Source organism: Cyclopterus lumpus, chromosome 21 (genome assembly GCF_009769545.1).
Source record: "Cyclopterus lumpus isolate fCycLum1 chromosome 21, fCycLum1.pri, whole genome shotgun sequence".
Classification (NCBI taxonomy): Eukaryota; Metazoa; Chordata; class Actinopteri; order Perciformes; family Cyclopteridae; genus Cyclopterus; species Cyclopterus lumpus.
The window spans coordinates 10,315,669-10,343,563 of record NC_046986.1 but is presented as its reverse complement, the minus strand read 5'-3'; the positions used below and the strand labels follow the sequence as shown (position 1 = coordinate 10,343,563).

Sequence of the window (27,895 nt, the reverse complement as noted above, 5' to 3'; positions counted from 1 at the left end):
TGCCATTAAAAATGATTAGTATACAACTAGATGTATTGTCTCAGGTTTAAAATGGCATTTTTACTGAAGAGTCTGTGTACATATGTTGTGTAAATCTGATTAAATAAATACATATTTTTATTTTCCACTTTTGGTCCACTGTTTAACATTCTTGTATGTTTCTGTGCCAAACCGAGCTAGCGTTCATTTCCATTGCCTGATTTTGCGCGAGCATTACTTCATTACTCCACTTTATAAACTGGATAAAGGCATTATGTGTACTCTCTAACATACTGGAGGTGTATTAACTATAAAAATCAATTGTGTACAATTGAAGTACTCTTGAATAACTAAGTAGTTATTCTAGAAGGGCTGAGTTAATTTTTCCTTTAAAAACGATGTGACTGTAAAGTCCAATCTCCGCAGTCTAGCAGTATAGCAACCAGTCGTGTATAGCAAGGCATGCTGGGAAATACTTAAAATGATGCATTCAGGTGCAGAATGAAGATTATTTTTCAGTTGTGTAATTGTCTAATTCTCAGGTTTCGAAGTCAAACATTGAGATATAATGCAAACATAAAACACGATTATCGCTTTAGGTCCTCAGGTGTCATATTCCCATTGATTGTTATGTCCTAGCTGCAGTCCGAATCCCCACACAACTTCCAATACTACCATCATTTAAGACAAAGAAAAGCAGAAGATTATCATAATTGGGAAGCTATGACAAGCAAATATAGAGCATTTCCGATGCTAACATGATTCAAACACTTAAATTAAAATAAAGATATATTGATTATTTGACTTATCGTTTCATTCCCAAACTTAACCAATGCTTAATAGCCATTCACATAACACAAAGTTAATCAAAATGATGTGTTATAATGTATTATACGGTAACAATTATGTTGTCGTGTTCCACAGGTTCAATCTCCGACTTCACGTCTCATGGGATATTCCCATCTTCCAGTTGCCAGGTATTTAGCTACTATTTGGGTCATTCACGTGTACCGATTGTGATTTATCCCACGAACTATGAACGCAGCGCACTTTCCCTGCGCTGACCTCTGACAGCCGCTCATGGATGCGCTCCCCTCCCTTCACAAACACGGAAGCAGCATGGCGTCCAACAGCAGCGGCGGCGGCTCCGACAGGCAACGGATTGCCCAGCAAAGACTGAGAATAATTGCTGGGCATTTACGGAGACCGGTGGACGTTGACTCGACCATCCTGGCCGCGGAGTGCAAAGCCCAGGACTCCAAGACAGACGTCTCCAGTGAGGGGAAGACGGTGCCGAGGAGGAGGTACAAGGCTGTGATGGAGCGGTGGACAAGTATCCATCCTCTGTGGCTTTAGCTAGTTATTAATTCAAACATCAGTGGCTTCGTGTGTAAACAAGACCCAATGTGGGTAACCTGCTCCGACAGACTAGCTTCTCTGTCTCTTCCAAGCATATATTACGCGGGTAGACGTGGCGAAAGCTGCTTTTAATTAGCCTGCGAGCTAACGTCAACGTACTTGGCTACCGAGTGGGTGCGGCTAGTTTGACTCTCAGGAGTTTCACGTCGATGTGGTCGACTTCCCTAAAGTTCATCACTTGAACCTTTCCCCCCCCCCCCCCCCCTCATGTGTATTCAAATATATAATGTATTTGTGTTAAAATCGCTGTTTTTCCGTGTCAATGAACGTTACGGTTAATCCGGCGTTCATTGATGCTTTCAGATGACAAAGTCGAGATTCGAAATACAGTTGGTCGAGTTACAGTTTGATTCACCAGCCATTCATTAACTGTAACAATGTAGCGGGAGTTGGTTTCCACTGAGACAAGTGCGTCACTCTTTGTATTTGACGGCGATGTAAACATGCTGGGAGGGGACTCGTTGAGACACGGTGCGTTGTAAGTTTTAGGTTCGTCTTAACTAAATGTCAATATAAAGGAAAAACTAAGTGAAAAACAGACGAAAGAGACAGTGAAACTTCTTGTCTTGTCTGTCTCTTGTGATTGGCCAGAACAAGTGGTGGTCTGACTTTCAACCTATGGGCAGCTCAGCTCCTTCTAAGGGAACGCCTTCAAACTGTGCTGACATCTAGTGTCAGTCTAAGATCACAGCTGTATTTCAGGGTAAAAGCAGCACTCAAAAGTGTGAGCTTTTGGCCTTGTGAAATTCAACATGTCCTGTTCTGGTTAGTATGACACTGTGGTGATATGATACAATGTTATGTCTTGCGCCCCTGTCTGTGATGCCAATTGTTATGCTGAACTTGGAGTCCTGGGCTTTTAGTGTCTCCAGGGCGTTTACAAGTTAAGAACAAAAAGGGCAACAGTCAGTGTGTTTGTGCATCAGTATCATTATAAGTATCAGCATTGTAAGAGAGTGACGTGGGGCATCAGGAAAGAGCAATAAACATTTATTTTTTTCAAAACAGGAACAGGGGCCAAAAACAGAACCAATCTCACCACATCTCATCTTAATGCATCTAAATTGCACCAATCATGGTCCTATTCTAAATGTGTATGTCTATGAAAATGATTGGTGATAAAAAAGCCTTTTAATGGAAGAACTACCAGGAGGGGGCGAGGGGCATAATTTTTGATACACAACCACATATCATGCTGTGGTAGTAGAATAACAAATACTCACTTTTTGTTGAATAAGTCCCAAGAGATCAGCCACACTTACAGTTTTGGCATTCTCTCCGTTCCTTTCTGGTATAGCTAGTTTGGTGGTTTCAGGTAGGGATCCAGATTTACAGGTTGCGTGGTGTCCCAACTCTATCTCGCTGAAACGAATAGAGTTTAATACAACAGCCCCACAATCAATCCCGCCTCCACGAAGGTATTATTTCCAGTTTTTGTTAAGTGTTCATCAATTTTGGTCGAAATAGGGCCGTAGTTTGTATTGCACTATACTGAGAAGCATTCCCAGTATATATGTCCACGGTAGTCATAGATATGCACATTCAATTTTTCTGAACTGTAGATCTAGTTAATTCCTGTCAAAGCATATTTATTTATATGGCCCAAAATTATAAATCACAGATTTGCTTCTAATGCTGTCTGTACTGCATGCTTTATCTTAAGGAAACTCACTTGAGATACACACAGGTAGAAGTGAGCTCAGTTTATCAAAACAAATTCATTGAAACTGCTATGCCTTTTAAAAAGGACATTGCTTATGTCCTTAAATGTTTAGTAATTTGTACAAACTTGCCACATTTATTGATACATTTCTCGTCAGTATGTTCAGCAGCTTTGACAGCATATCAATGGTGGCGAGGATCCATTATAGTATGTGTCAGTCTCATTTATACTTTCACTCTTAATTCATAGGAAACTCCATTTTGTCAGTTATTAATCTTAATCTTAATTATGGCTTTTACTCCACTGTGTTAGCATCCCATCCCTAGTGACCCATGAGTTATGGTTGCTCTGTGAGTGGTGAGCTGTCTCTCTGCGGAGTGTAAGTACAGCACATAAGCTCTGCAGAGTATTGAAGCATAGACAGTCAGGCATCATCTCTGGTTGTGGAGTTGCTGATTTAGAATGGGATATCCTCAACACTATAGCACCGTAGCATTTGTTTCCACTTCGCTAGTCGTTATAGCTGTACTCAAATGTGTTGGTGAGTACACAACAAAGAACAGAAAGTATGGCTGGAGCATGCGTACTATTGAATGTGAAATGCTAAATAATTAGCTGAAGCTTGATAGTTCAGCGCACATGTTTGGACCTAATCCTAAAAACTGAACAGTATTGAAACTAGCTATGGGAAACCACGCCTGGCAAGCACCATAAATGTGAAATATTTGAATGTGTTTGATGCGAAATGGCTGTCGGCAGAGGTAGGGTAGGGTGTCTGATAGCCTCCTCTGTTGATGGATATGTTATTTGAATGTGTCGTTTCTGCTTCTGCATGACAATGTCAACAGGCTGCGTGTTTGCGAGCCTGTGTGCAGAGCATTACGTCGTTGTAGTCCCCCGGGGAATATTGTAGGTGTGCTTGCCTGCTCCCTCCAATATTGTAAATGTGCCAACTGATAGCCAGCCCCAACTAGATTGAATGCAAAGACTGTGAATGACTGAATAGAATATGGAGACTTTCACATTTTTCTTCAGTGAATTGCTATATGTCTGGTTGTTAAGATTTCAGCATGACATATATTATCAGCCAGGACTGAAGCCATTCCTCTTTGTCTTGCGGAAATTGCCCATGCCAAGCTCGTGTCAGCCCAGCGGGACTATGGCGGCAAGATATACGAAGGCGCCTTCATACTTGTTTTTTAACTTCCTATGCTGGTATTTCATGTCATGTCTTACCTTCTGTGTAAAGTGTATGAATTTTAATGCTTAACCTCTGCCAATATTTGCTTTTTCACAGGCAGGAGATTATGAAATGGAATGGCTGGGGATACAGCGATACAAAATTCCTCTTCAATAAGAAAGGTCAAGCAGAATTTACTGGCAAAAGGTACTGTATAATATCACATCAACACTCTTAGATAATGGTTATGCTTATCTGATTTAGAAAAATGTTCACTATTTACAGCCTCTAATCTTGTTTTGCCACAGCCACTGTGCCTACCTTCATTCATAAGTTTGTATAACTTGAGGATGGTGATGGTGCCGCATTGTTCATTTTCACTGCCCACACAGGGCTTTTGAAATCAGTTGCTAGCCCCTTCTTACACTCACAGCAATGTGGTGCTACTGCCACCTAGTGGCTGGCATTTTAACTGTTTATTGTCATCTGTAAATGTCACTGGTTGTGATTGTCAGCTCTCCCTAAACTATGTTGCCCATTAACAGAAACCACTTTCTAAATATATTCAAAAATTGAGCATATTATGTCGGTAATTATTGATGTGTCTCTTGGGAGTCGTGGATACACACAGGCATTTACAGACTGTTGGAGACAACATTTTTGGTTTGAATGTCTGAGGCAAACAAAGCCAGTTGTCCTCAAATTTACTGAACATGGTTCCAGTTTACAACAGCGCCTTTATCCATGTCTCCATTGACAATAGCATTGGTATGGACGAGCCTTGTGATTGTAATCATGACATGTGACTTTGGCATAGACAGCCCTGCTTGGGAGATTGTAAACACAGAGAGCTGGCACCCGAGGATGTATTTTTGAGTAATGAGCCAAACTGAACAGGATGTTGCACAGCAAATGGTTTCTGCCTGTGCAAGCAGTTGCCACAAACCGCTCTGTGCCCTGTCGACTGAAAAGCTACCTGGGTAGCTTACAATATCGGAGGCTGGGGTGCTGTTGAGTGAATGTCAAACACTGCATTCTCCGCGTCCGTGCCCACTGTGACAGAAACTTTTTCTTTATAGAGTGTGTTTCATGGTCTCTTGGACAAAGGCACACCAGAGTCCCCTGATGGGCTGGCCCAGGCTGTGCCAGCAGCTCAATTATGCAGAGGATGGCGAGGCCGATCATACGGACAGCACTGTCATTGCTGCTCTGCTTGCCTAATAACCTCATTGGACTCAAACCTCACACTCTATTCTTATTAGACACAGGCCTGGTTTTCCAAATGAATAAGCCCAGTCAAGCATTTAGATGTTTTCAATGGAGAGCTTTGACTTCCACGACGGAAAATCACTATTACACGAGGTGTTGTTTTTTTTTTCTTCTTTAATTGGTTGGTCACGCAATTTGTCTTCTTTTACACATTCCAGGTATAAACTAAGTGGTATGATCATGCCTGCTCTAAAAGATTGGCTGGAAGACACGTTTGGAACCAATTTGCAGCATAAATCTCCAGCAACAGTGAGTGTAATATGTATTTGTTGTGTCTCCAATGAATGGGGAAAAAGAGCACTTTGTCACAGTTACAAAAATCACAATGGCTTGTTTTGTTTCAGCCCATTCTGACTAGCAGTGCTGTGCAGCCTCCCACTCTAAACGAAGCCTTTGTGGAGGAACTGAAATCCACAGGTATTCCCTTCTCTCATGATGCCGAAGACCGGGTGTTTCGGGCCCACGGTAAGGCATGCTGGAAGGAAACTTTGGACATAGTATCCCTATTTTTTTATTTATTTAGCGCCACTGTTTTTCTTTGTAATAATCACATTAATATGCCTGTGTGCTTCTAGTCTCATTCCTGTGTTTTCTTCCAGGCCATTGCTTACACGAGATCTTTGCTCTGCGAGAGGGGAAAGTTGGTCGTGTTCCAGATCTGGTGGTATGGCCAAGTGAGTTCAGAAGCTGTGTCAACTCTGTGTTTTTATTGGTGTGTTTTTCTCCACCCACATAGCATCGCTGATCCCCCCCCCCCCCCCCCTTTACTGGCTTAGCTGATTTAAAGGGTTAATCTCTGCAGAGGCAGGGATATTAATATGTATGAGTGGAGGCTTAATAAGACTTGTCAGCGGGAGGACGGTTGACACCCAATACTCCACGGTCTGGCCTTGCACAGTGCACCCATGAATTATGATTCCGAGATTGGTTTTCTGTTGTTATGGCTGGCACTATTTTATCATGCAAATGAGTGTTGACTGATGGCTGGAACTTGATTAGCACCCTCCCAAATGGGCAGCAAATCATCAAGAAACTGGAGGCATCGTTACATCCTCACCAGCACCTTATTTAAATTTGACCAACCCCACAAATAATACGCTCTCATTTGCTATGTATCAAATGGATATTTTGACCAGTAATTTGCATTCCTCAGTTGTTCCTCCGGGTCAACCTGTGTATTTTAAGTGGGGATTTAGTTAGTTGAACTGTAATCTGTAGGCAGAAGCTCTGTGTTAAATTGGATGGCAAAATGCAGGCATTTCTCACTGCCTCTAAAAGCACTAGGGGCCAGTCGGGTACACATCCATGTAGGTGGCCATTGCTACTCTTCCCACTCCCTCACCACTCCAGTGTGAATGGATGTGAGCTCCATGATTGGCTAAAGCATGTTTATATTGATCCAGCACATCCCACCCCAGAGAGCGTAGCTTCATGCAGTGTGGCTCTGCCTGAGGAAAGCCCCAGGCAAACCACAACTATCAGGCAAATCAAAACTCCCCCAGCTCTAATGGCTCAGGCCATACACATTTATTTATTGTCTCCTGTATACACATAGTGTTATGTGCCTTTACAATGTGTCTACTCTGGTTATTACACACTTAGTTTATGAATGCAATAGAGTACAGCAAATGAAAACATTTTCTTTACGATGGCCGCTCATTTCTAAAATAATATTCTGTGTCATTGCAGACTGCCACAACGATGTAGTGAGAATTGTGGAACTGGCGTGCAAACATAACGTTTGTTTGATACCATATGGAGGTGAGTCGGGAAATGAATGGCTCTAATCAGCATAATTAGTTGAACGTACAGGCCACTGCACTTTAATATCTTCTTTACTCCCATCCCATGCTGGTGAAATTATTATAATTTGTATTGGTAATGAAGCCACACAATCTGTGAATCAACCTGGTAAATAAGGTACTGCTCACAGTGCAGTAGATGTTATGCATAATGCTATTTTTTGCCTTGTTTGTTTTGCACTGGAGCAATAGAAAATAATTATTACAGGCATTCTGGGCCACCAATCTAAAAAAATGTAAATCTACAGTTAATTTCCAGCTTGGGGACCTCTATCATATGTAATGACTCCTGCTACTGTTAAGTATTGCATGATGACAACATGGCTGAAATTAAATATATATATATACATATATATATATATATATATATTATAGTATTTAATGGCATCATGAATTTGATGTAATAAGTCAGTCATACACTTGTGCAATTAACTCCTGAAGCCTCAAGTCTTTTTAGAAGAACAAAGTAAGAAGGTTGGGTTGTTTGCATTGTGCAAACGTTTTTTAACTGTATTTTGCATAACTGTCACTTCAAATACATACACTTAAAAAAAGTGGTGTTCATTTGTGAAGATTATCTTTCTGAACAAAACGTGTAAGTATCATGCATGTGTGTTTGCCTCAGAGTTTATTTTCTGTAATAATCCAAATTCCCAATGGAAAAATCCCTTTTTGTGGAGTGAACCAGAGCCGTGTTTACTTCTGTGGTTGGCCTACACAAATACATCCTCCCTGCAGCTCTATATGAAACCTGAATTTGCAACTTATACCAAAATTATTCTTTTATTTATGCCTTTCTTTGAGAATTATAATCACTTTAATTTTCATAAACATGTTTGTATTCATTATTTAATACCAAGCCCTAGATCCACAAGTGTGGTTTTGTGTTAAGAACATGAAAGCAGGAACGTGTTTCTGAAGGCATCTCTGCTGTAACTCCTCTTCTGACTATTGTTTCTCTCTCAGGAGGGACTAGTGTCTCTAGTGGCCTAGAGTGCCCCCCAGAGGAAACTCGCTCCATTGTCTCTCTGGATACCTCACAGATGGTACGTAAACACCTGTGTCTGAAGAGTTGATCTGCACTCATGACGAGATGAACCCAACCAAATCAAATGCAGTACGATACAGCTGAATTAATACTATCATTGTGAAACCTAAAATGTTTTACTGGCTTGCATTAAAAGAGGATTTCTATTAATTTTTTTATGTATGGAAAGTTGTCATTCTTATTCAGTGACACCAGAAAAAAAGTTAGATGGATACTCAGAATTCATCATAATCGGCTTTAATTCTTTTGACAAGTGAACTAAGAGTCTTAACCTGTGCCACCAATTCAAACTACATGCTATTGCATTATGGGAGATGGTGTTTATCAACGCCACAATGAAAAATGTAACAATTGTATTGCCCATGTTGGCGTTTGTCCGGATACTTTCATATACCACTTTGTCATTTTATCCAGAAGGGATGTTCTACATATTCAGAATAATCTTTAAAATATTAAATCATTTGTAATGTATTATATTTATTTTAAACTTATTTATCAAGCAATAACATTTTCTAGTTTTACATTCTGAGGTATTCTTTTTGTTCATATAAATGTAAATTAAATGCACTGGGATCTGGGAATCTCATGGAACAATATTTTTGAGTTTTTCTTTTACTTCACTAGTGAAAATAAGCAATAATTTCAGCCATTTATAGAATGAGAGTATTTGTTGTGTGTAGGTGGGACACAACTTAATTCCTGTTTGTTAATACATGTGTTACTTTGGGCTCCGGCCATGAAGTTGAATGTAATCCCAAGAATTTGACCATGAACATGATGATGTTTCATTGGATATGATATAAAATGATGAATATCGTCACCAGTACCGTTGGGCCCTTTGATCCAGGCTCGCATAGAGGTGATATTCCACAGACACCAGTGACCAGTGTTCTGTGTCAGGGGTCAGAGGTGACGTGGCTCCAATGGAAGCACATGAAAGGAGCAGTGTGGTTGGAACATAACATTTATTACCTCTGGAGAATAATTGATGGCAGGTGTGAAATGACCTCATGTAGGTAGGGGTAGACCACATGCCCAGCGGCCCAAATAAGAGGCATATATTTGGAAATCAGATGTTAAATTGAGTTTAACCTTGAGGAAAATGTCTCCGCCCCGCTGCGCTCATTTATCCTCAGACATGTGACCAGCAGGCTAGAAGGACTTGCTGGTGCAGAACTTCAAAACCTATTGTAGGGAAACCTGTCAAGGGGCTGTTGAGGATAATGTTTATGTCTGAGCCTGAGATATTTCAAATCAACAAAACCGAAGTGTGCAGTTTTAGAGTTCATAGGACCGACGTGGTGGTACGCAACATTTTTTTATTACGATCTTGTAACCTACACAAAGGAAAGAATGGTATGTGTTATTATTGGATAGTATGTCATTTACACTGAATGGTATAAAGCATTTTATACAGACTGTTTCGTGACCTCTTCAGTCATGTTGCTTGTTTTTTCCTCACAGAGCCGCATCCTGTGGATTGACGAGAAAAATTTAACTGCCCATATGGAAGCTGGCATCGTCGGTCAGGATTTGGAGAGATTGGTAAGTACTGCTCATCCATCCATTTTTATCCACTAAAAGAGCTTTAAAATGCCGTATAATGTTGTGCCAACAATCAAGCTGTGTGACCATTCGCATGCAGGTTGCCCATGCTCAGTCACCTTGGTACTCTTTGCTCAGTAGATCGAACAGCGTTTAGGAAGGAGTTTGAGACAGGAGTGCTGAAGGGGAGAGATTAGAGAGTGAGGCGGCGGTCATGAGCAGATGGCACCATCAAGCTAATTCAGAAAAATGGAGAAGGAGCGGGCATTTGATGTAGGGGAATGCGTGAGCTGCATCTAAAGCACACTCCACCTCTGCATTTAGGCTGGGCCAATTTGATGGAGCAGATGGGTCTGCATTAAAAACTGTCTTCCAGGGGAGTGCTGTGATGAAACAAGGCCTGACTTAACCCCCGTCTTGTGCTTCTGGTGAGGGTTGTTGTTGTACTTTTAAGATCCTTATAATTATTACTATTAAATGTCCTGCCTAAAGATGCAATCTGTTAGAGGTTGGGCTGCCTTCAGGAGAATGTGTGTTCCTCATGACCGACACATTTTCCTCAAAGCCGTAGGGATGGTGCATCTGATGAAGGTTGCTCAAAGGTGTTTGTTTTTTTGTCACCCCAAAGTACATTGTCACATTGTTATGGCCTTCCAGTATTGTAAGTTGGGCAGTGCTATGGAAGCTGAATGTGCACCAATGACAATCACTGTCGAAGACGTGGCCTATATAACTCATATATTTACATAAACATGTAGTTGTAAAGTTTCTGTAATTGTATTTTTACTAGTATTCATTTATAAAAAAAGCCTATACATGTTATTGTTTTCCACATAACATCAGTTATCCAGTCGAGCGGTGGAATTTGACACTGATCTGGTTTTAGTTTTTTTGTGCTCTTGCTTTATTTTAGGCCAATGTAAAAATGTGTAATGCCATAAAACCAGGGTTTTAGCATTGCAGCAACACGAGAGCAGTGAAATGCAGCAGCAGAGCTGCAATTATATATTTTTTTCCCTTTGCCTGCACATGTTTTTTCGCTTGGTATTAAAACATTCTTGTGGGTTTACAACGTCATTGTTTTCCAAACATTTGTGGCTCATTTTTTTTTTTTCACAGCTTAATGAGAGCGGCTACTGTACAGGACATGAGCCAGACTCCATGGAGTTCAGCTCCTTGGGGGGTTGGGTTGCAACCAGAGCATCAGGCATGAAGAAGAACATCTACGGCAACATTGAGGACCTGGTGAGTTGCCCTCCTCTTCACCGTTCTGCCCCTGTTTGTTCCAAAGCATGACTGTCAGCACACAGCTGTTACTGCACAGTAATTAGTAATGACATTTTTAGCAGAGGTTTTGTGGACTTTACCCTCACCTCTAAAATGCAATGGTCACAGTATTGGTTATGAAATGTGTTTTAACCTAATTAATGTATTATACCCAATATTTGTAAATCTGTGGATGTAGGCTACCGTGTGTACATGTTGTTTCTAAAAGTGTTGCGTTTCTGTTTTTGTGGCGGAATAGGTCATCCGCGTAAAGATGGTGACCCCCCAGGGGGTGATTGAAAAGAGCTGTCTGGGGCCACGCATGTCCACAGGGCCAGACATTCACCACTTCATCATGGGCTCAGAAGGTTTGCAACCTTTCTCAAGTGATTTCAGTACACCAGGGAATTCGGGCACTTGTGTTAATGTGGGGTTAGGGTGCAGGACTTTGTGATAAAACGGTAACATCAGGACGGTTCTCATGCTTCTTACACATTAACCAGCTTTGGAGGAGAAGTGATCTGGAGGTGTATAAGTTAGGAACCAGCCCCATCTGCAGTGCCCTGTCCTTGTGAACGCCCACAGAGAATTCTGCCATATGCCTGGTTCCCCCCTAAATAATGAGGTGGTTCAGAGGCTCTTGGCATCGCTATGTTTAACAGCTGTGAATGCAAACGTTATTTTCACCCTACAAAGCTCAGCAATCTGCTCCCTGACGAGGCCGGGATCATTGTAGAAATCTCTATTTATAGCCAATACAGCAATTTCAGTACCAAGAGCACAGCTTTATATACAAAATCACCAGTGACTAATATGCAATGTAGATTACAACTGACCATTTTGTATTTTTACTTGTTGATACGATTGTTAACGGTTGTCAATGTGAGTGATTGATGCTCTTCCACTGCTTCTTTAAAGAATGGATAGAATTTATTTCTAAATGACCTGCAATACATTTAAAAGGTGTTTTCCACATGTTGCTTGAACACTTGTGATTTCATTGGGTCATTTAGAGTTCATGTTTCCCTTTACCTTACTCTCAAAGGTCAGATATGCAGATCGGGATGGAAGTGAACACAGTACAAACACCCGGGCTTGTCAAAACATCCACTGAAGTAAATGTATTGTCCTCTGAAATAGAACTCAGGATGTGTTGTATGTTTATATATGCTGTGTAATCAAAGACCGAGCCTTTGTCATTTATCTGCTAATAATGTAAGGGGACTTCCTTACATTCATTCACAAGTATAGAGGCATGTCAAATGAAAATAATATAAACCTTATGATAGTGTCCAAAACATGTCAAATTCAGTGTGAGGTCAGAAAATGTCAGCCAATTGTTGACAAAAGAAATCCTTTTTCATTCAGCTATAAAAGCCACCTCAAGGTCCATCCTTAAAAAGGCGTTGGGTCTCTTAAAGTAAACTGTGCTGAATTTAATAACTTTTTAATATTTGAAGATCTGCTGACTACTTGATGAAATCACAACATGGATTTAAAATATCTGACAGCTAGTTGATTCAACCTCGACATCTGAAAATAGCTGGGAGAGAAATACTCTTTGAATGGATCGGTCTAATATCAGAATACCAGCACTGTGGGTGTGTAACTGGAGTCCACGGCAGCGGGTTGAATGTTTAAAAGGCCCCGTTTATAAATTAAGGCTAATGTTAAAAGTCAGAATAATGCTTACTGCTGGTGTTTGGTGGTCTAACAGAGATGGAACAGGACCACATGTCTCTGGGAGTACATATACTTCTGGGCGGCCTAACGCTGGACCTAAGAGGTCACACCAGCACACAGTCTCATTAGAATTATCTACTTCCTCACCCCTGGAAACCGCATCTGACAGCAGGCCACAACGACAACAAAGAACCACAGTCCAACCATCAACTATGTTGTGCATGTTAAGTGGAACGCATCCATTCTACCAGAAATTACGTTGTGCGACCTCAGAGCTTCTCATTCACCACACGACAACTGGGACTCTCTATCTCCCTGACCTTGAAGTAGCCTGAATGCAAAGTATTTTCCTCACTCTTGCTTTCAACCAGTGTAAAGAATGAGTGGAATAATCAACGATAATCCCTTTTCTCTTTTTTAAAACTCTTCTCAACCGTGGAGGATTTAATGTAGTTGTGTGAAGCCAACCAGTGCTAATTCAATATACAGAGTCAATTAGTAGAGGCTTCATACTGGTCGATGTTTTTTTAGACACTTTATGCTCGAAGCAGAGATACTTTTTATCGTGAATAGTCCTCCTCCCTAAATTCTAATCCTGTAAGATTAAGTTTATTTAATAGAGATGGTCACAGTAAAAAAAAAAAAAGACTGCACTCCAGCATTTCATTGCATTCGTCCCCAAGAATGTTTTTATGACCTTGCTTTTCTTATTACCTCCCTTTTTATTCTCACTCGCTCAGCCTCCTTTACTCTTTGCACTTTTTCTCTCTCTCTCTGGCTCCTCCTTGCTCCCTCACTCCCTCAGTGGCTCCTCCTGCGCGTTCTCAGTAAGGAGGAGCCTTTTTGAGGTAGAGGCTTAATGGAGTCACATGTTTTCCACGGGGCCACTAGGGAGCAGCATGTGGCATGTAGTGTCACGTTGGAGGGCTCATTAACAGCCATACCAGGCTGAGGAAGCATCCTAATGGGGCCAGCTACTTTCAGGGAAGATGCATCTCTAAATGGACATTGTCTACAATAGCACTGAACATACAGGGTGGTTAAATGTTATTGAATAAAACGTTAATTGATAATGATTAAATGAGAAAAAGAGATTGCTCTAAAACAAATCCCTGTACACAACCTGCTCAGCAATAAATGGCAGCCGGACACGGTTAGCAACTAGCAAAAGTTGAAAGAGACCAGAAATACAGCTAAATCAAAAGTGAATATTGAACTTCATTTCACCAGATTGCGACACAAAAATCTCAGTCTGTGTTATTTGGTTTATAGTACATAATATTACAGATTTGGGGGTGCTGAATAGCATTTCCAAACTACAGTTTACTTTGAACTCAGATATTTCCATGAAAGCAGTTGGTTGATCCAAGACATTTTCGCTGTGTAAGGCAGACACTTTTTTTAAACATGCAATTTGACTCCTTCAGCAGCAGTTAACGGTTGACGGTTGTCAGGGTCATAAGGTCAGCCAGAGGTTTTGGCATACCTGTATATATGTGTTGCTGCTGTTGGCCTCGCTGCCTTTGATAGGGCTCTGCTTTATTTCCTCAAGGTCTTAAGTTGATAAATCTTAGTTGTCCTCCAGTGTGTGGTAGAAAACCAGATCTTCTATGTGAAATGTGAGACAAAGGTCACTCATAGGACCCTTGGGACGCGTACCAGAGCCGTGTAAGACGGGCTTACGTTGTGCTTAAAGAGGGGGTTAGGTCATATCAATTGTGGGAATGGATTTAGTCCTTGTGCTCCACTCAAAATCTCTCACTGTGATTTTCCACAGGAACCCTGGGCGTGGTTACTGAGGTAACGATGAAGATTCGTCCCATGCCGGAGTATCAGAAATACGGGTCGGTGGTCTTCCCTAATTTTGAGCAGGGAGTTGCCTGTCTCCGAGAAGTTGCCAAGCAGGTAACTTGTTACATTTATCTTTGAACATGTGGCCACTGTGTGGCATGTTTTAAACTTACCTGCTGACAAAACGCCACAAAAAAAGATCTGAATGTAGATTTTAGATCAACTTGTACTCTTTCAGCCCTCCAAGCTGAGCTTTCTGCAGCTGTTGCAGAGTACAACCTTTTAATAAGACTTTATGTTGAGACTCTTTACTGCCAAGACATTGCATAAGGTTTTTTGTTCTTTTCTTCTCCTGTTAAAACACGATAGGCTGACTATGCCAAAGCAAATCAAAACCTTAAATTGCCAATTGGAACTTTTTTTGTCAGCTGCATCAAGTTAAAGGAAATAGACTTTAAGTCTATACACTGTACTTTAAGCAAGAAACTAAAAAGCTTTAAAGCCGAGGTGACGATAATAAATCACATTGGATGATGATTCAAACCAACTAATATCAACCAACCTTTTATTTTGCAGCGGTGTGCCCCAGCATCGATACGACTCATGGATAATGAACAATTTAAATTTGGTAAGTTTTGTTTGATCATTCACAATATAACCCAGCCGAGACTTAAAGCATTGCAGCTGCTGCCCTTACGTTCTGTTTGCAAGCCTCTCTCTCATTTAAGCCCTCTGAGTGCTTTGTGGTGACCCTTCACTCTACAAGTAGGACTTTATTTGACCTGGTTTTATAGTTTCAGGAAGTGCTTTTCCTTCCGGGCTCACATGTAACCTTTGGCTTTGATCAGATCACGGCAAGCTTTTGACCAACAGCATTATAGTCATTGTTTTTTATTTTGACTTTAAATTAGTTTCTCTCACTGTATAATTGTGTCAATATTGGGGTTGCTGTTTCCTTGATTACCTCTGAGAGAAGAACAATGAATGGCAATGTTACAACATGTAATGATTTTAACTTCTGCAGCACTGAATTGTTAAATTGATTATTTCATTCTGCGGCAGAATAGCTGCACACACAAGCAGACAAAGAATTTAAGCAAGATGAAAAATGACCCTGGCCAAAATTAAGTAGTTGTTACATTGAGGTTTTATGATGTTGTTTCTTAAGGTCTAGTGGAATGCATCTGGCATTGCTAGAGAACTCCGTAAAGTTCCCCAGTCTCCAGGGGTCTCATTATCTCCCCTATATTTCCACTTTTCACAGAGTAGGCACTTCTTAGCATTAAGCAGGGAAGATGAAGCCGCCAGGTTTTCCACTAATAACTAAAACTCATGGCTCTGTGATACCATCTTGGGCTTATTAGTGGGTTGTCCTGACTTTTAATCATGTTGGCTGTTGAGTAAGGAGGGTTGATGTATTCACAGGTCTTCCTCAGATAAGGAATTACAAGAACAATTTAGCGATTCCTCTCTTGATGCACAAGATGAGAAATGAGAATGTTGTATTCGGTTAGCAGCGTGTTGATCCGCAAAAAAAACAAACCATAGAGGGGAGAGTTAAAAGTAAAATGATGCACAGCGCAGGTGTAATTTTCTCTTTCTGGATGTTGAGTATTTAATTAACGAGTATGATGGCTGCGAGAGACCTAAAGACCTGCAATCAAATTTTGGAATGGAAACAATTAGGACACTAAGTGATGAAGAGACTTGAGCATGGGGGGAAATAAATGAACTGTTAAGTCTCGGCGACATCACCCGTGACTTCCCCGCAGTGATTGATAACCATCCCATTGGCCCCAGCCTCTCATTTTCGCTTGTCCACAGGCGCTTTTGTGCGTCCGATCAGAAATAAATCAAAACGTGTGGTTGAGGAAGACGGATATCGCTGTGTCAACCCCACTTCCCTTCGGAAACCCTCTGATTTATAGTCGCTGTCGCTGGCAGCCACTGGCCACTTGTAAAGTTATTCAAATGTTACCATTTATTTTTCCTCCTTTTTGTTTGAAACCTCAAATAAATGTGACTCGCTGGAGACTGTAAGCAGAAGAGTATGACTAATGTGTGAAAAGAAATTGTTGGCCTACTTTGTGAATAGATGGAGCTGATCCTTCGCTCATATTTTTTACAGGTCATGCCCTGAAGCCTCAAGTATCTTCGATGTTCACATCCTTTCTGGACGGGTTGAAGACATTTTACATCACCAAGGTAAAGAAACAATAATTAGAAATAAACATCCCCAGTTGCTCGTCCCGAGTAGTTATCATGATAATTGAAGCCGCCTCTTTCAATCAACAGTTCAAAGGGTTCGACCCCAACTGCTTGTGTGTGGCCACCCTACTGTTTGAGGGACACCGTGAGAAGGTCCTGCAGCACGAGAAGCAGGTTTATGACATCGCTGCACAATTCGGGTAAGTAATTGTTCCCTTTCTGCCTCATAACTAGACATGTTACAAAGATCAGTTACAGATCCCAACCGTGTTAAGCACAGAAATGACAAAGCACCATTTGGGGAGACTTTAGACATGGAGCTTGAGGCCCTGATGTCACTTTATTTAACCAGCCATTATGTATTAGCAGTGACAAGGATGGAGAAGCACAGTTACACTCTTCAGACTTGGCTTCTACTCAGTAGTTTGTCTCTGTGGATTGATGGATCACCTGTGGATGTCCTCCTGTCAGGCCGGCTTTTATGTTAAAGTAGGTGTGGTGTGGGCGGTGATAGCAGGGCAGAGCTCCCCTCAGGACAGCGCAGGGCGAGAGGACACAGCCTGGGAGTGCTGTTGTGATTGATTATGAAACGGATCAATGGGGACTTTGGTGGAAATCAGTTCCCTGTCATACTGAGAGGGATTCTCTCGATCCTGTGCCTGCTTTAAACTCTCAACAAAAGTTGAATAGATGAGTTCATCCGAACATAAATGAAGCGTTATGCAGTTCAATTGGTTATTGTTTAAGTCAGATTCACTCTGAAAATATGATTTCAAAAGTACCTTTCTGCTTTTTGTTTTCAAAATGTATCTTACAGACTTTATACGTTGGCCGCTAGTTAGCATTTTCCTCTGTTCTTTTCTTCATTTCCTATTGCCACAACATTTTTGATCTGCTTTTAACTGGACTAACTCTAATGCAAATGATATTGTCGGCATCCTTTCACTGCAAGAAACACCACAACATTTTGGGTACATGTAGACAGAGAAATCCAGATGACTGATCAATGATTTTTCAAACCAAAGCTGTTAGATTTTTGCTAATCCATTCATTAAAAAGAAAAACAGTGAGACTTATGTTTACTGTGCATACTAATATGAATTCATTTGTTACGTATTTCATAGGGGAAACTTGCCAACAAAAAAACGTTTCGAAAATAAGAAACAATATTGATGTTATACCAACTAGTCCGAAACCAATAGCTCCTTACAACACACATTTAAGCAGGGACAAACAAGAGATCCTCGGTGCTCCTCACTGGGGGATGTCAGTGATTCCTTCCTAAGGTAAAGCTTAACGATTTATATATTACCGTGTTATTCTTTGGCTCAGTGCCAAGACTTGCAGGGAGCTGGATTGCTGCCCTGGAAACGGCCAGCAATTGAATCATAAGAAACTTGTCAGTTACATGCAGCATCCTCTGCTTTATTGCATTATTAAAAATAAATCGTGATCACCAATCAGATTAAGTGCCAGTGATGGATTGGTGCGGTTCTGTGAAGAATATTTTCTTGTGGTGTTGGGGAAACAGGAAGAAGGGTAAAAAATCAATATAGTGATTTTCTAATGAGCTTGGACTGATTAGTTTGGGTGGTAGATGAAAATCTGATTACCCACTGCAGGTGATGGATGTGTGGCTGACCTGTGGCGATGCACAGAGCAGAGCTTCATTGATCTGTACATTGTTTGATTGACAGGCTCCCAGGCAGCTGTTGTGAGGCGAGCGGTCTGACCAACAAAGCAAAAAGAAAAGAGCTGTTAAATATTAACCCTGTTATCTGCTTCCAGGGGGCTGGCAGCTGGAGAGGACAATGGGCAGAGGGGCTACATGTTGACCTTCGTCATCGCTTACCTCCGGGTGGGTCACTCCTCTGGCTTTTTTTCTGCCTGCGCTGACGGGCATGTGGGGCGTGCGGGGAGGACGCAGGCTGACAGCAGATAGGATATTGAGAAACACAGAAAGGCTGCAGAATGTGACCTCTGGAGGTCTTTGATTTGATCTGGTCACGGTTGTTGTCAGGGTGTCTAACACTGAGGTATCTACACCATGAGGAGAGCACAGTGGTGGCAGTCAGAATGACAATGGAGAGTTGTCTTAGGTCAGTCCTGTTAGAGAGGCTGTTTTTTTTATCGCAGAAACAAGCAAGGAGTTTACGTGCACTTACATAACCTGGTTACTTTAGGCTTTCTGTAGTAATATGTTTTCTTAAACATACAGCTCTTCCCCTTTTTGTTTTTAAAATACACAAATGGTGGCTTTAAAGTTAGACCAGCGTGTGCTCTCATACATTTTTTTTTAATGGAAAAACTGGCTCCAATTATGCTGTCAATTCAATTGTGCCCCAAAGAAAACCTTACCAATAAAACAACATTCCTTAACAACTAAGGAAGCATCATCTTCTATCACTAAAACATTTTAAAAAATCAGTAAGCCGTAGTTCCAAAGTAAGTTTGGGGATAGTGGAGAAAGGCCAGTACTTGTAGATTGTACTAGGTTGCTACAGAGCATGTAAACCTGATTTCCACTCAGTATCCAGGTTTCTTTTGTGCATGTAAATGTACTGAATGACCATTAACTGTGAGCCTACTAATCCTACTGTTGTACTCCGAGCAGGACTTGGGGATGGACTACTATGTGATCGGGGAGTCCTTTGAAACCTCTGTGCCTTGGGACAGGTAAAGGCGCTGATATGAGCTGTAGGCTTCTCACTGTTCAGTTTGAATGCATTGGAACACGTTTCTTTTCTCACCTCTCACACGTTCAGTCCTGAGAGACTCCTCTGTCTTTTTCCTGCTCCCGTTTCTCCTTTCTTTTATTTGTCTTTGCTTCCGTCTTTGCCATTCACCCTTCATGCCTGCCTTCTTCCCCCATTAACCAACTCTGCATTGGCGGTAGCTTCGCCTCCTCAAACCCGGCATTACTGACACACACACACACACACATACTTGGAGAGACCTATCTGTGTGAGGAAATACAATATGAGAAACATATTCATCTCACATCCACATGTGGTGGTCTGCATTTTCTCCATGGTTTCATAGACACACACACACCCCCACACACACACACACACACACACACACACACACACACACACACACACACACACACACCAACAACAACAACAACCAAGAGCACACACAGACCGCTCCGTGTTGTGTAACATGCCTATCGAGAGAGACCAAGTAATCAGGCACTGAGGCGAGCATATGTGCCTGGCTCATTACCCATCCCCCCCTTCCTCCACACACTGCTGCACATGCTTAGGACTGGCGGCCATTTCCACACCAGTGGAAACGTCTCCCACAATAGTCGTCATGTTGGTCTCCTCATCTTCCTCTTTTCACCTACTTTTTCTGAATTTTGATAATGATTCATTGCTAATTAAATCAGCTTTGTGTCAGCTCCATTTCCATTTGAGTTTTATGTTTTTTAATACGCAAATATTAGTGTGGATTCCAATGTCATTTTGCAATTCTGTTTAATATGGTTAATTTGTTCTATTCTACCGTATACATTGTTTCCAGGGTGTTGGACATCTGCCGGAACGTAAAGTTACGCATCATTCAAGAGTGTAAAGACAAAGGAGTGCAGTTTCAACCATTAGCCTCATGCAGGTAATGTTTGCAAATGACAGTTAGGCTGGTTAAAGGGAAATCCAATCCTTAAGGGCTGATCTCTCTCTCTCTCTCTCTCTCTCGCTCTCTCTCTCTCTCTCTCTCTCTCTCTCTCTCTCTCTCTCTCTCTCTCTCTCTCTCTCTCTCTCTCTCTCTCTCTCTCTCTCTCTCTCTCTCTCTCTCTCTCTCTCTCTCTCTCTCTCTATATATATATATATATATATATATATATATATATATATATATATATATATATATATATATATATATATATATATATATATATATCTCATTTGATTTGCTACCCAGACTGTCGCACTCAAGCGCAGACCCATTTGTTAATTCTGAAGACACAAGTGTTTAAAAACAAATATGTGCGTACATTTTTAAAATAATACATTAAAACTAGCAGGGCAGTGCCAGAAAAAAAAATCGACGCATACTTTAAATCTTTACACAATTAACCGAGAGTAATATTTTCTCAAACTGCGATGTAAATCAAGAATTCTCTGATGAAACGATAAGACTTTATTCGCCATTATTTGGTACTTCACCGTCAACAATACTCAACATTTTTATTTCAATAACAATTAAGCATGGGGTTTGTACACCCCGTCCCCCGGTGGGTTAGCGAGGGCCACACAGACAGACGGACAATGTGACAAACAGACGGCCAGCCGGTCGAGGAGCACCAGGCTTCTGCTCGCCGATTGCGGACAGATTAGACCTCAGCCTGATTATGCGACAGCCATTCATTTCCCGGCTGCAGTCTGTCACATGATTGATTTGTCCATTTAACCTCTAGAACAGTCGGTGTGCCAGGTGATGGGCCATGTCAAATGAACAAGGGCTCTGAACCCTGCTCCTCCACAGGGAATGAGGCCATAGAGGGAGAACATGCGGACTGGGGAAGCATTTTATTCTTAACAAAAACGTTTTTTTTTTTTTTTTTACACTTCTTCAAGCTCCATTTTATCTGGAAGAAGCCACATGAGCAGTAAGGATGTTTTGTTCTGTGTAAAACAACAGACTGATCCATTTTCTGTCTCGAGTCAGTGAGTCATCCTGTTACCTGCAGCACAAATGTGGCTCAGATGATTAAAAGCGTTTGATGGCCATTTAATGTCTGATAATGTTATGTTATTAAAGGTGACAGTGCTTCTGCGCTGCCTCCACTTTCGGGGGAACCATGAATGGAATTGAGGTCAGGGGTTCACTGGGGAAAGCCAAACCTCCCACTTTACTTTGTCTTCCTATTATGAAGCAGGAAATGCATTTATTGTATGAAATTGGAGGCCCTTGCCAAAGACACTGCTCTTTGTATGAATGTAAATTAGATTTCAGGAGCTGAGAGAGAAACATTTCAGGAGTCTTTTATACTTGTGTAAACAGAACTTTTACCTGTTTTCTTACAGGGCGACTCAGACATACGACTCTGGTGCCTGTGTCTACTTTTACTTTGCCTTCAACTACAGGGGACTCAGTGATCCAGTACACGTGTTTGAAGAAGTGGAGGTATGACCAGTTTAATGTGATCAACATTATGGTGTGGTCCAGTTCTTTTTGTAGATCATAATTATATCTGAAGTGAAGATATGTTGAATCTCCAGAAAGTGAATGACTTGCGTTCTATTCTTTTATTTCCCAGCATGCAGCTAGAGAAGAGATTCTTGCCAATGGAGGGAGCTTGTCACATCACCATGGAGGTACTAAACCCTGAAAAATACATGCTAAAAGATCGTGTTTGTTTTTGTCAACATGTATTGAATAGAGCACATTATTCACGATTGGAACATTGAACGGGATGACATGTTATTTCCACTTTCTAGAGTAGCAAAGGCAGCATGGCGAGCTCTCCCAGCGTGCTTTTCCATTCTAGCAAGCAGGCGACCAGTCGTGCTCTAAATGTGCATTTGGTCCGAGATCTTTCATCGCTTCCTTCACGTGTCCAAAATACGCTCCTGCGGCTCAGATGAATAGCTCTGAATCGGCTATTTGTTCATTTCAGCAGTGACCAAATGAAACGTGAGCAGGGGAGGGCGGTGAAACAACTCTCTGGGCCCCATCAGAGCTAACCGAAATGGCTGCCTTATCTATATTGCCATCCGCCTCGCTGTTTTCATACATCACTCCAGGCTATTCATCACACCTGTCAAAAACAGTATGCAGTGAATCAGCTGCGATATTAAATCACAATTTTTCCTGAAGGCGGGGACGGGTTCAAAATTAAAAGATTGCTAATAAAAAGGAGGCGGTGGGCCGGGGTAAATGATGCCGCCGTTATCACCGGCTGTATACTGACCTCCAAATGGTGGCCCAGCCACCCCGAGCAGCACGGGGAGGTGACAGAGGGGGTGGGGGGGGGGAGGAGGAGGGGATATTGATGCAGCTCCCGCGTGCAAGGCCCACTCTGTAATTGTGATTAATAACAGTGAGGCTTGCTATCTGAGTGCAGACAGGCCGGTTTGTCTGCCCACAATCAGGGCTTGACAAATGGAGCTAGTTTCACTGGGTTTTGTGTATCAAACAAAACAGATGTAGTCAAGGATGGTGAGGTGGGAGGGCACCAGAGGAAATATACATTTTTTGTGTCCCTGTATTTACAGGAGGTCAGTGTTGTGCTGCGTGGGCGGAGGTAAGGGAATCTGGGCGTGTAGAGCGCTGCAGGACATAATACTCAGCTAACACCACCATGTGTTGACTGTGGACTGCTGTCTATCACAAAAACGCTGACAATTGTAGGTTTTAGATGGAGTTTCTCACTTACAAAAAGATCAGTTTGATCATTCGCTGGTTCTGAACGTTAGGAGAAAATGTCCTCTTTAACTAGGTCACCAGTGTCGCAGCCGTGAAGAGTTGTTGAACATCCATCACCAGGAGAGTCATCCATCTATCGGCCAATACTCTGGCTCGACCATATCACAGGAAGGCAGGGCCGCTGCCTTCCCCCGTCTTTCATGTCCTGACCCCAAGTTGTCAGAGAAGCTCAGGGAGAGCAAGAGCTTGTAGAGAGGTTGCGGCTCAGCATGGACACTACAGTCTCCTCTGTATGAGGGCCACCCCGGGGTGCCCAGCATTTTCAACTCACCTTGTGTCTCTGCAAAGCTCCAATATCGCTAACTCTGCCCAACACACCTCCACACAGGTCACTGCACTAAGGAGGTAGAAAAATGACCTGATTCTGTGAAGTTCCCACCTTGCCTTTCGCCCGGCGCATCCCCCCCAGGCTTTTCCACACAAGCGAAATATGACACTTTTTAAAAAGAAATCTGTCATTTCTGAAATAACTACCTGCTTGTCTTTGCATGTCTCAGCTGCACGGACCTAGCCTGGTGAGATTGATTGCAATAGCGAGCAAAAAAGAGAGCATATGACAAGATAGATGTGTAAATTATCACAGTGATGGAGGCAATGATGCAGTCCCAGCACCGTCTGTTTTCTCTCCTTTTCCTGAGAGGAGGGAGGGATGGGAGGTGGAACGAGGAGGAAGGACTGAAGAGGAGGAGGTTTGCGGAGAGCAGGGTACTTTCTTAGTTATTGGGTAGCAGCTGATTGGTCCCTGTGTCACCATCTGGAGGTTTGTGTGGTATCGGAGTCCCTGGTGACCCCGCTGTCTGCCCTGTTTTGTCAGGAGACGGGCCTCACTAGCCTCATGGCTGATCCCCATCTGGGTTTCCTGGCTGGAGTCTCATAACAGGCGGCTTCCTCCCTCAACATGCCCGCTTACCACTGGAGCTCCCCTGCTAGTGATGCAAAGAGAGGCGTGGAGGAAGGGAAGGCGTGTGAACACTCCCATCATGCACCTTTGTTTTTTCAGGCCTCTCTATCTAATCTCCAGTGGTTACACTGCTGATTTCAAGTGTTTACGCAGCGAGCAGCACCTGTTCCAAGCTGCCCTGTTCTCAAATTTATCTTTTTTTTAGTTTGGGAATATATTGTGTGTTTGTTTTAAGTGGACGCAACCTCCAAAAGTTAACATCTACCCAGCTCTGATCTGAAATATTTAAAGTAAGCTTTTGTGTTTCTTTGTTAATGTAACGTCCTTTGAATAAGGCCTTTTAACTTTCTTTTAAATTGTATGTTTTGATGATGACTAGATGTTTGTTTTTTTGTGTCCAGATGCTGCAGGGATATTTGTGCTATCGTCTTTGACGATAGCACCAACATCCGCATACAGTATAACCGCATTTAAACATAAATGCGGTTATACTGTATAACTAGTCCACTAGTTCAATTCAGATGGAAAATAACTAGTAACAATTATTTTAATCATCAATCAATCCATTATTTTAAATAATAATAAAAGATATTCTAAAAAAATAAATAATAATATTCAAAAAAGATATTCTACACAGAAAACAGAGAAAAGCAGCGCATTTGAGAAACTGGAACCAGGGAATTTCTTTATTTTTCGTCTCAAAAAAACATTTTTAAAGACCATGCATTTGAACCCTTTCAGTTAAAGCTGAAAATCAATCTTCATGTTAAAGTTTACTCCTGGTTAAAAAGAATTCAACAACTTTATTGGCTAGTAAGAGATCAAAGTTCCAATAGTTTGGCTCTCCGGTGAGGTTGTTCCAGTCCTCAGTCACCAGACCTCTTGCTGGCTCTAGACTCTCCGCTCAGAACCTGTCGGGCACAGGCGCCGTGGAGTATGTCGGACTAGACAGCTGGTGAAGCAATGGGCACCCTCACTAGGCTTGGTGCCACAGCCTCCCTCGCTCCTCAGGTTAGGGGTTTGGAGGAGGAAGAGAGGAAGGCTGGTGAGCGGCTGAAAGCCAAAGTCCTGCTGACAGAGGACCATTGTGTGATGCTCCGCGGTTGGCTTTGGCACCCTGTTGACGATCAAGCCAGTGTTGGAGGGCACAGAGCTGCGTTCAGGACAAGCTAGCACAACATCCCTCGCGGGTCAGCTGGAGGAGCGCGCTCGTGTGCACAATGAGACAAACACACACACACACACACACACACACACACACACACACACACACACACAGACAAACGGCTCTGGAGGGAGGGAGACGGTGGCTCAAAGAACCAGGGAGCCGGGGACAGCCCGCTACAGCCGCCAGCCGGCCCCTCCTCTGGGAACACACAGAGCCTAATGAGTTTGATAGTCTGCTGAGCTCCATAAATCATGCCATGCAAAACATTTCTCCTCTCCGAATAAAAGCATTTATCACCCTCTGTTTATTCACTCACTCTCACAAGATTGATTGGCTCCCAGCAGCCCGCTGAGCAATCAGCCGTGCCGATTCCTCTATTTCTCCCCCTCGGTCTGCTTTCTTGAGTTCATTTATTTATTTATTTATTTTTCTCTCCTCTGTCATTCAGTGGGGAAACTTCGGAAGGAATGGATGAGAGAGGCCGTCTCCAATGTCGGCATGGGGATGCTTAAGTCTGTCAAGGACTACGTGGACCCCAATAACATCTTTGGCAACAGGAACCTCCTCTAATTTCCCGCTCACCTTTATCTCACCTTTTTTCTAAAAAAAAAAAAAATCATCTTGTGCATTTTGGATTAATAGATACTAAATGTGAATTTCAAATGGACAGATGTTGTCTTTTTCATCAGTCATTTGGTGCCATGTATTGATTCACCCAAACCTTGTCTTTTACATTGTATTGCACTTAATATGCTGTAACAATCATTGTCACTCACGGTGAAGCTAATTTTTTGCAGCCTCAGCTTGTTGGAGCTACGGCCATGATGCAACAAAACCTTGATTATTTTCTCTTTTTTTTTTTTCTTACGTTTAACCATTTCCTAAATATCTTTGCCAACATGGTTGATTCATCTGTTATCTTTTCATACTTTCCACTTGTGTGTCTGTACGTTTGAGGCACTTCTGTAGTGGTAAGTTGTAGATGAATGCGCTTTATGAAGCTCTGTGCCTTTTCTAAAGCTTATGTCTGCCTTCCCTTTCTCCCACTAAACACTCTGCTGGTGTACAGGGAGTCCCTTTGTGGAGCAACATTAACTTGGACATGAAGTTTTCTATGTCGTCATCTTTTCTTGCCCTCATGCTTTGGTTGTACTTGCCATAAGAGACTTTTCGTGTGTGTGTGTGTGTGTGTGTGTGTGTGTGTGTGAGAGAGAGAGAGTGTGTGTATGTGTGTGTGAGAGAGAGAGGGGGAAAGAAAGCCTCCCTCTACCCCACAACATTTTGACAATAACACCCCTCCTAGAAGTACAGTCTGATTACAAGGAGAGATATTCCTTGTGTTTGTTTTTTTTGTAATGAAAGTGTTTACTTTGCATGATTAGTTACTAAGAAAGTGAAGTGGGGGGGAGAGGGGAAAAAAAAAAATCCACCATGTTTTTCCATCACGCCTGCTTCAATGTCACCGCGTTTGCAGTTTAAGGCCTCTGGATCCCGGTGCTCACGTTGTACCAAAGACTCAACAAATAAGAACATGCAAACGCACCGTAAACATATGTTTGACTGTGTGACCCTCCACACATATTTTAGTAACTTCATGCACAGCTAAAATATATTTTGTAATCAGCATTATGCAAAGATGACCCTTCTGAGAGCTGTACAATGTATATATGTGTCCGTAGCATGGGCTAAAACGTTCTACATCTTGTGTCTTGTGTTCCCTTTATCTAATTATTTCTTTTTCAGAAATTTGCTCAGAAATTCCTCCTAAAATAGTTTCCCTTGTCATCTGTACGGTGTAATATAGTTTTGGAATGGTTACTGCAATTTGATACCAGACCTAAAGTGTTTGTCACTGATAACCATTGATTTTAAGGCAAAGTAAAGCTGTTTGCTGAGGAATCTTGCCTTTTTTTTTTTTTTGATCTGTGCTTCATATTTTTCTGAACCACCGTGTCCTTTTTAACTCGTAATATTTCCCCAAATAAAAGGACTCGTGAGGGACCCGTCGTATGACATTTTTATCTCCACGTCAAACAACGTGTGAGAGCTTTTGATCGTTATGGATGTACCTTTTTGTTATTTTCCACTTCTCTTAACAACGGCGTAACACCAGAGAACATTTTGTCAATGCTGTTTGTGCAATAAATTGAACTAAAACATCTAATTTGTTGACTTTTTCTTTCAGTAATATACGACACTGTTCACAGAGCATTACTCTTTCCCTCTCGTACGCTTTTCCAATTCTGCTCTTCAATAATCGCTTTTATTCATGTTGTCAGCCGGTGCTGAGGGGGTCAGCCTCGGAGCAGGTTTTTGTTCCTTCTACTTCTACCTGTGCCACACTGAGTTCAAGGTAATCCAGCACAGATGAGTCTAACACAGCCTGTCTTGTGGCACCAGACAAGAGCTTGTTTTGTTGCTACACAGAGGATCAGTAGGAAATCATCTTCACCCACACAGCCACCCACACACTGCTCGCTGACGTCACAGCCGTCAACAGAATAGAGATCAGTGGTGGACGATGAAATGCGCCGCAGT

General features: G+C 42.0%; 1 protein-coding gene across 2 annotated transcripts; it reads left to right on the top strand.

The window, feature by feature from the left end:
- Window positions 1-1,025: 1,025 nt before the first annotated feature.
- Window positions 1,026-27,518, top strand: agps (alkylglycerone phosphate synthase). Of its 2 annotated transcripts, none has more exons than XM_034561248.1 (20): window positions 1,026-1,283; window positions 4,359-4,448; window positions 5,669-5,759; window positions 5,855-5,975; window positions 6,110-6,184; window positions 7,200-7,271; window positions 8,279-8,358; window positions 9,825-9,905; window positions 11,025-11,150; window positions 11,431-11,539; window positions 14,632-14,759; window positions 15,222-15,273; window positions 16,774-16,850; window positions 16,941-17,053; window positions 18,642-18,711; window positions 19,468-19,529; window positions 20,382-20,471; window positions 21,887-21,986; window positions 22,120-22,177; window positions 25,806-27,518. In XM_034561248.1, exons 1-20 carry the CDS (start codon window positions 1,060-1,062, stop codon window positions 25,925-25,927), a joined length of 1,941 nt encoding a protein of 646 aa, XP_034417139.1. In that variant the 5' UTR covers window positions 1,026-1,059; the 3' UTR covers window positions 25,928-27,518. The 2 variants fall into 2 exon arrangements, with proteins under 2 accessions (XP_034417139.1, XP_034417140.1); XM_034561249.1 differs by lacking the exon at window positions 25,806-27,518 and adding an exon at window positions 24,103-25,781 and having other exon boundaries at window positions 1,045-1,283.
- The last annotated feature ends 377 nt before the right edge of the window (window positions 27,519-27,895 follow it).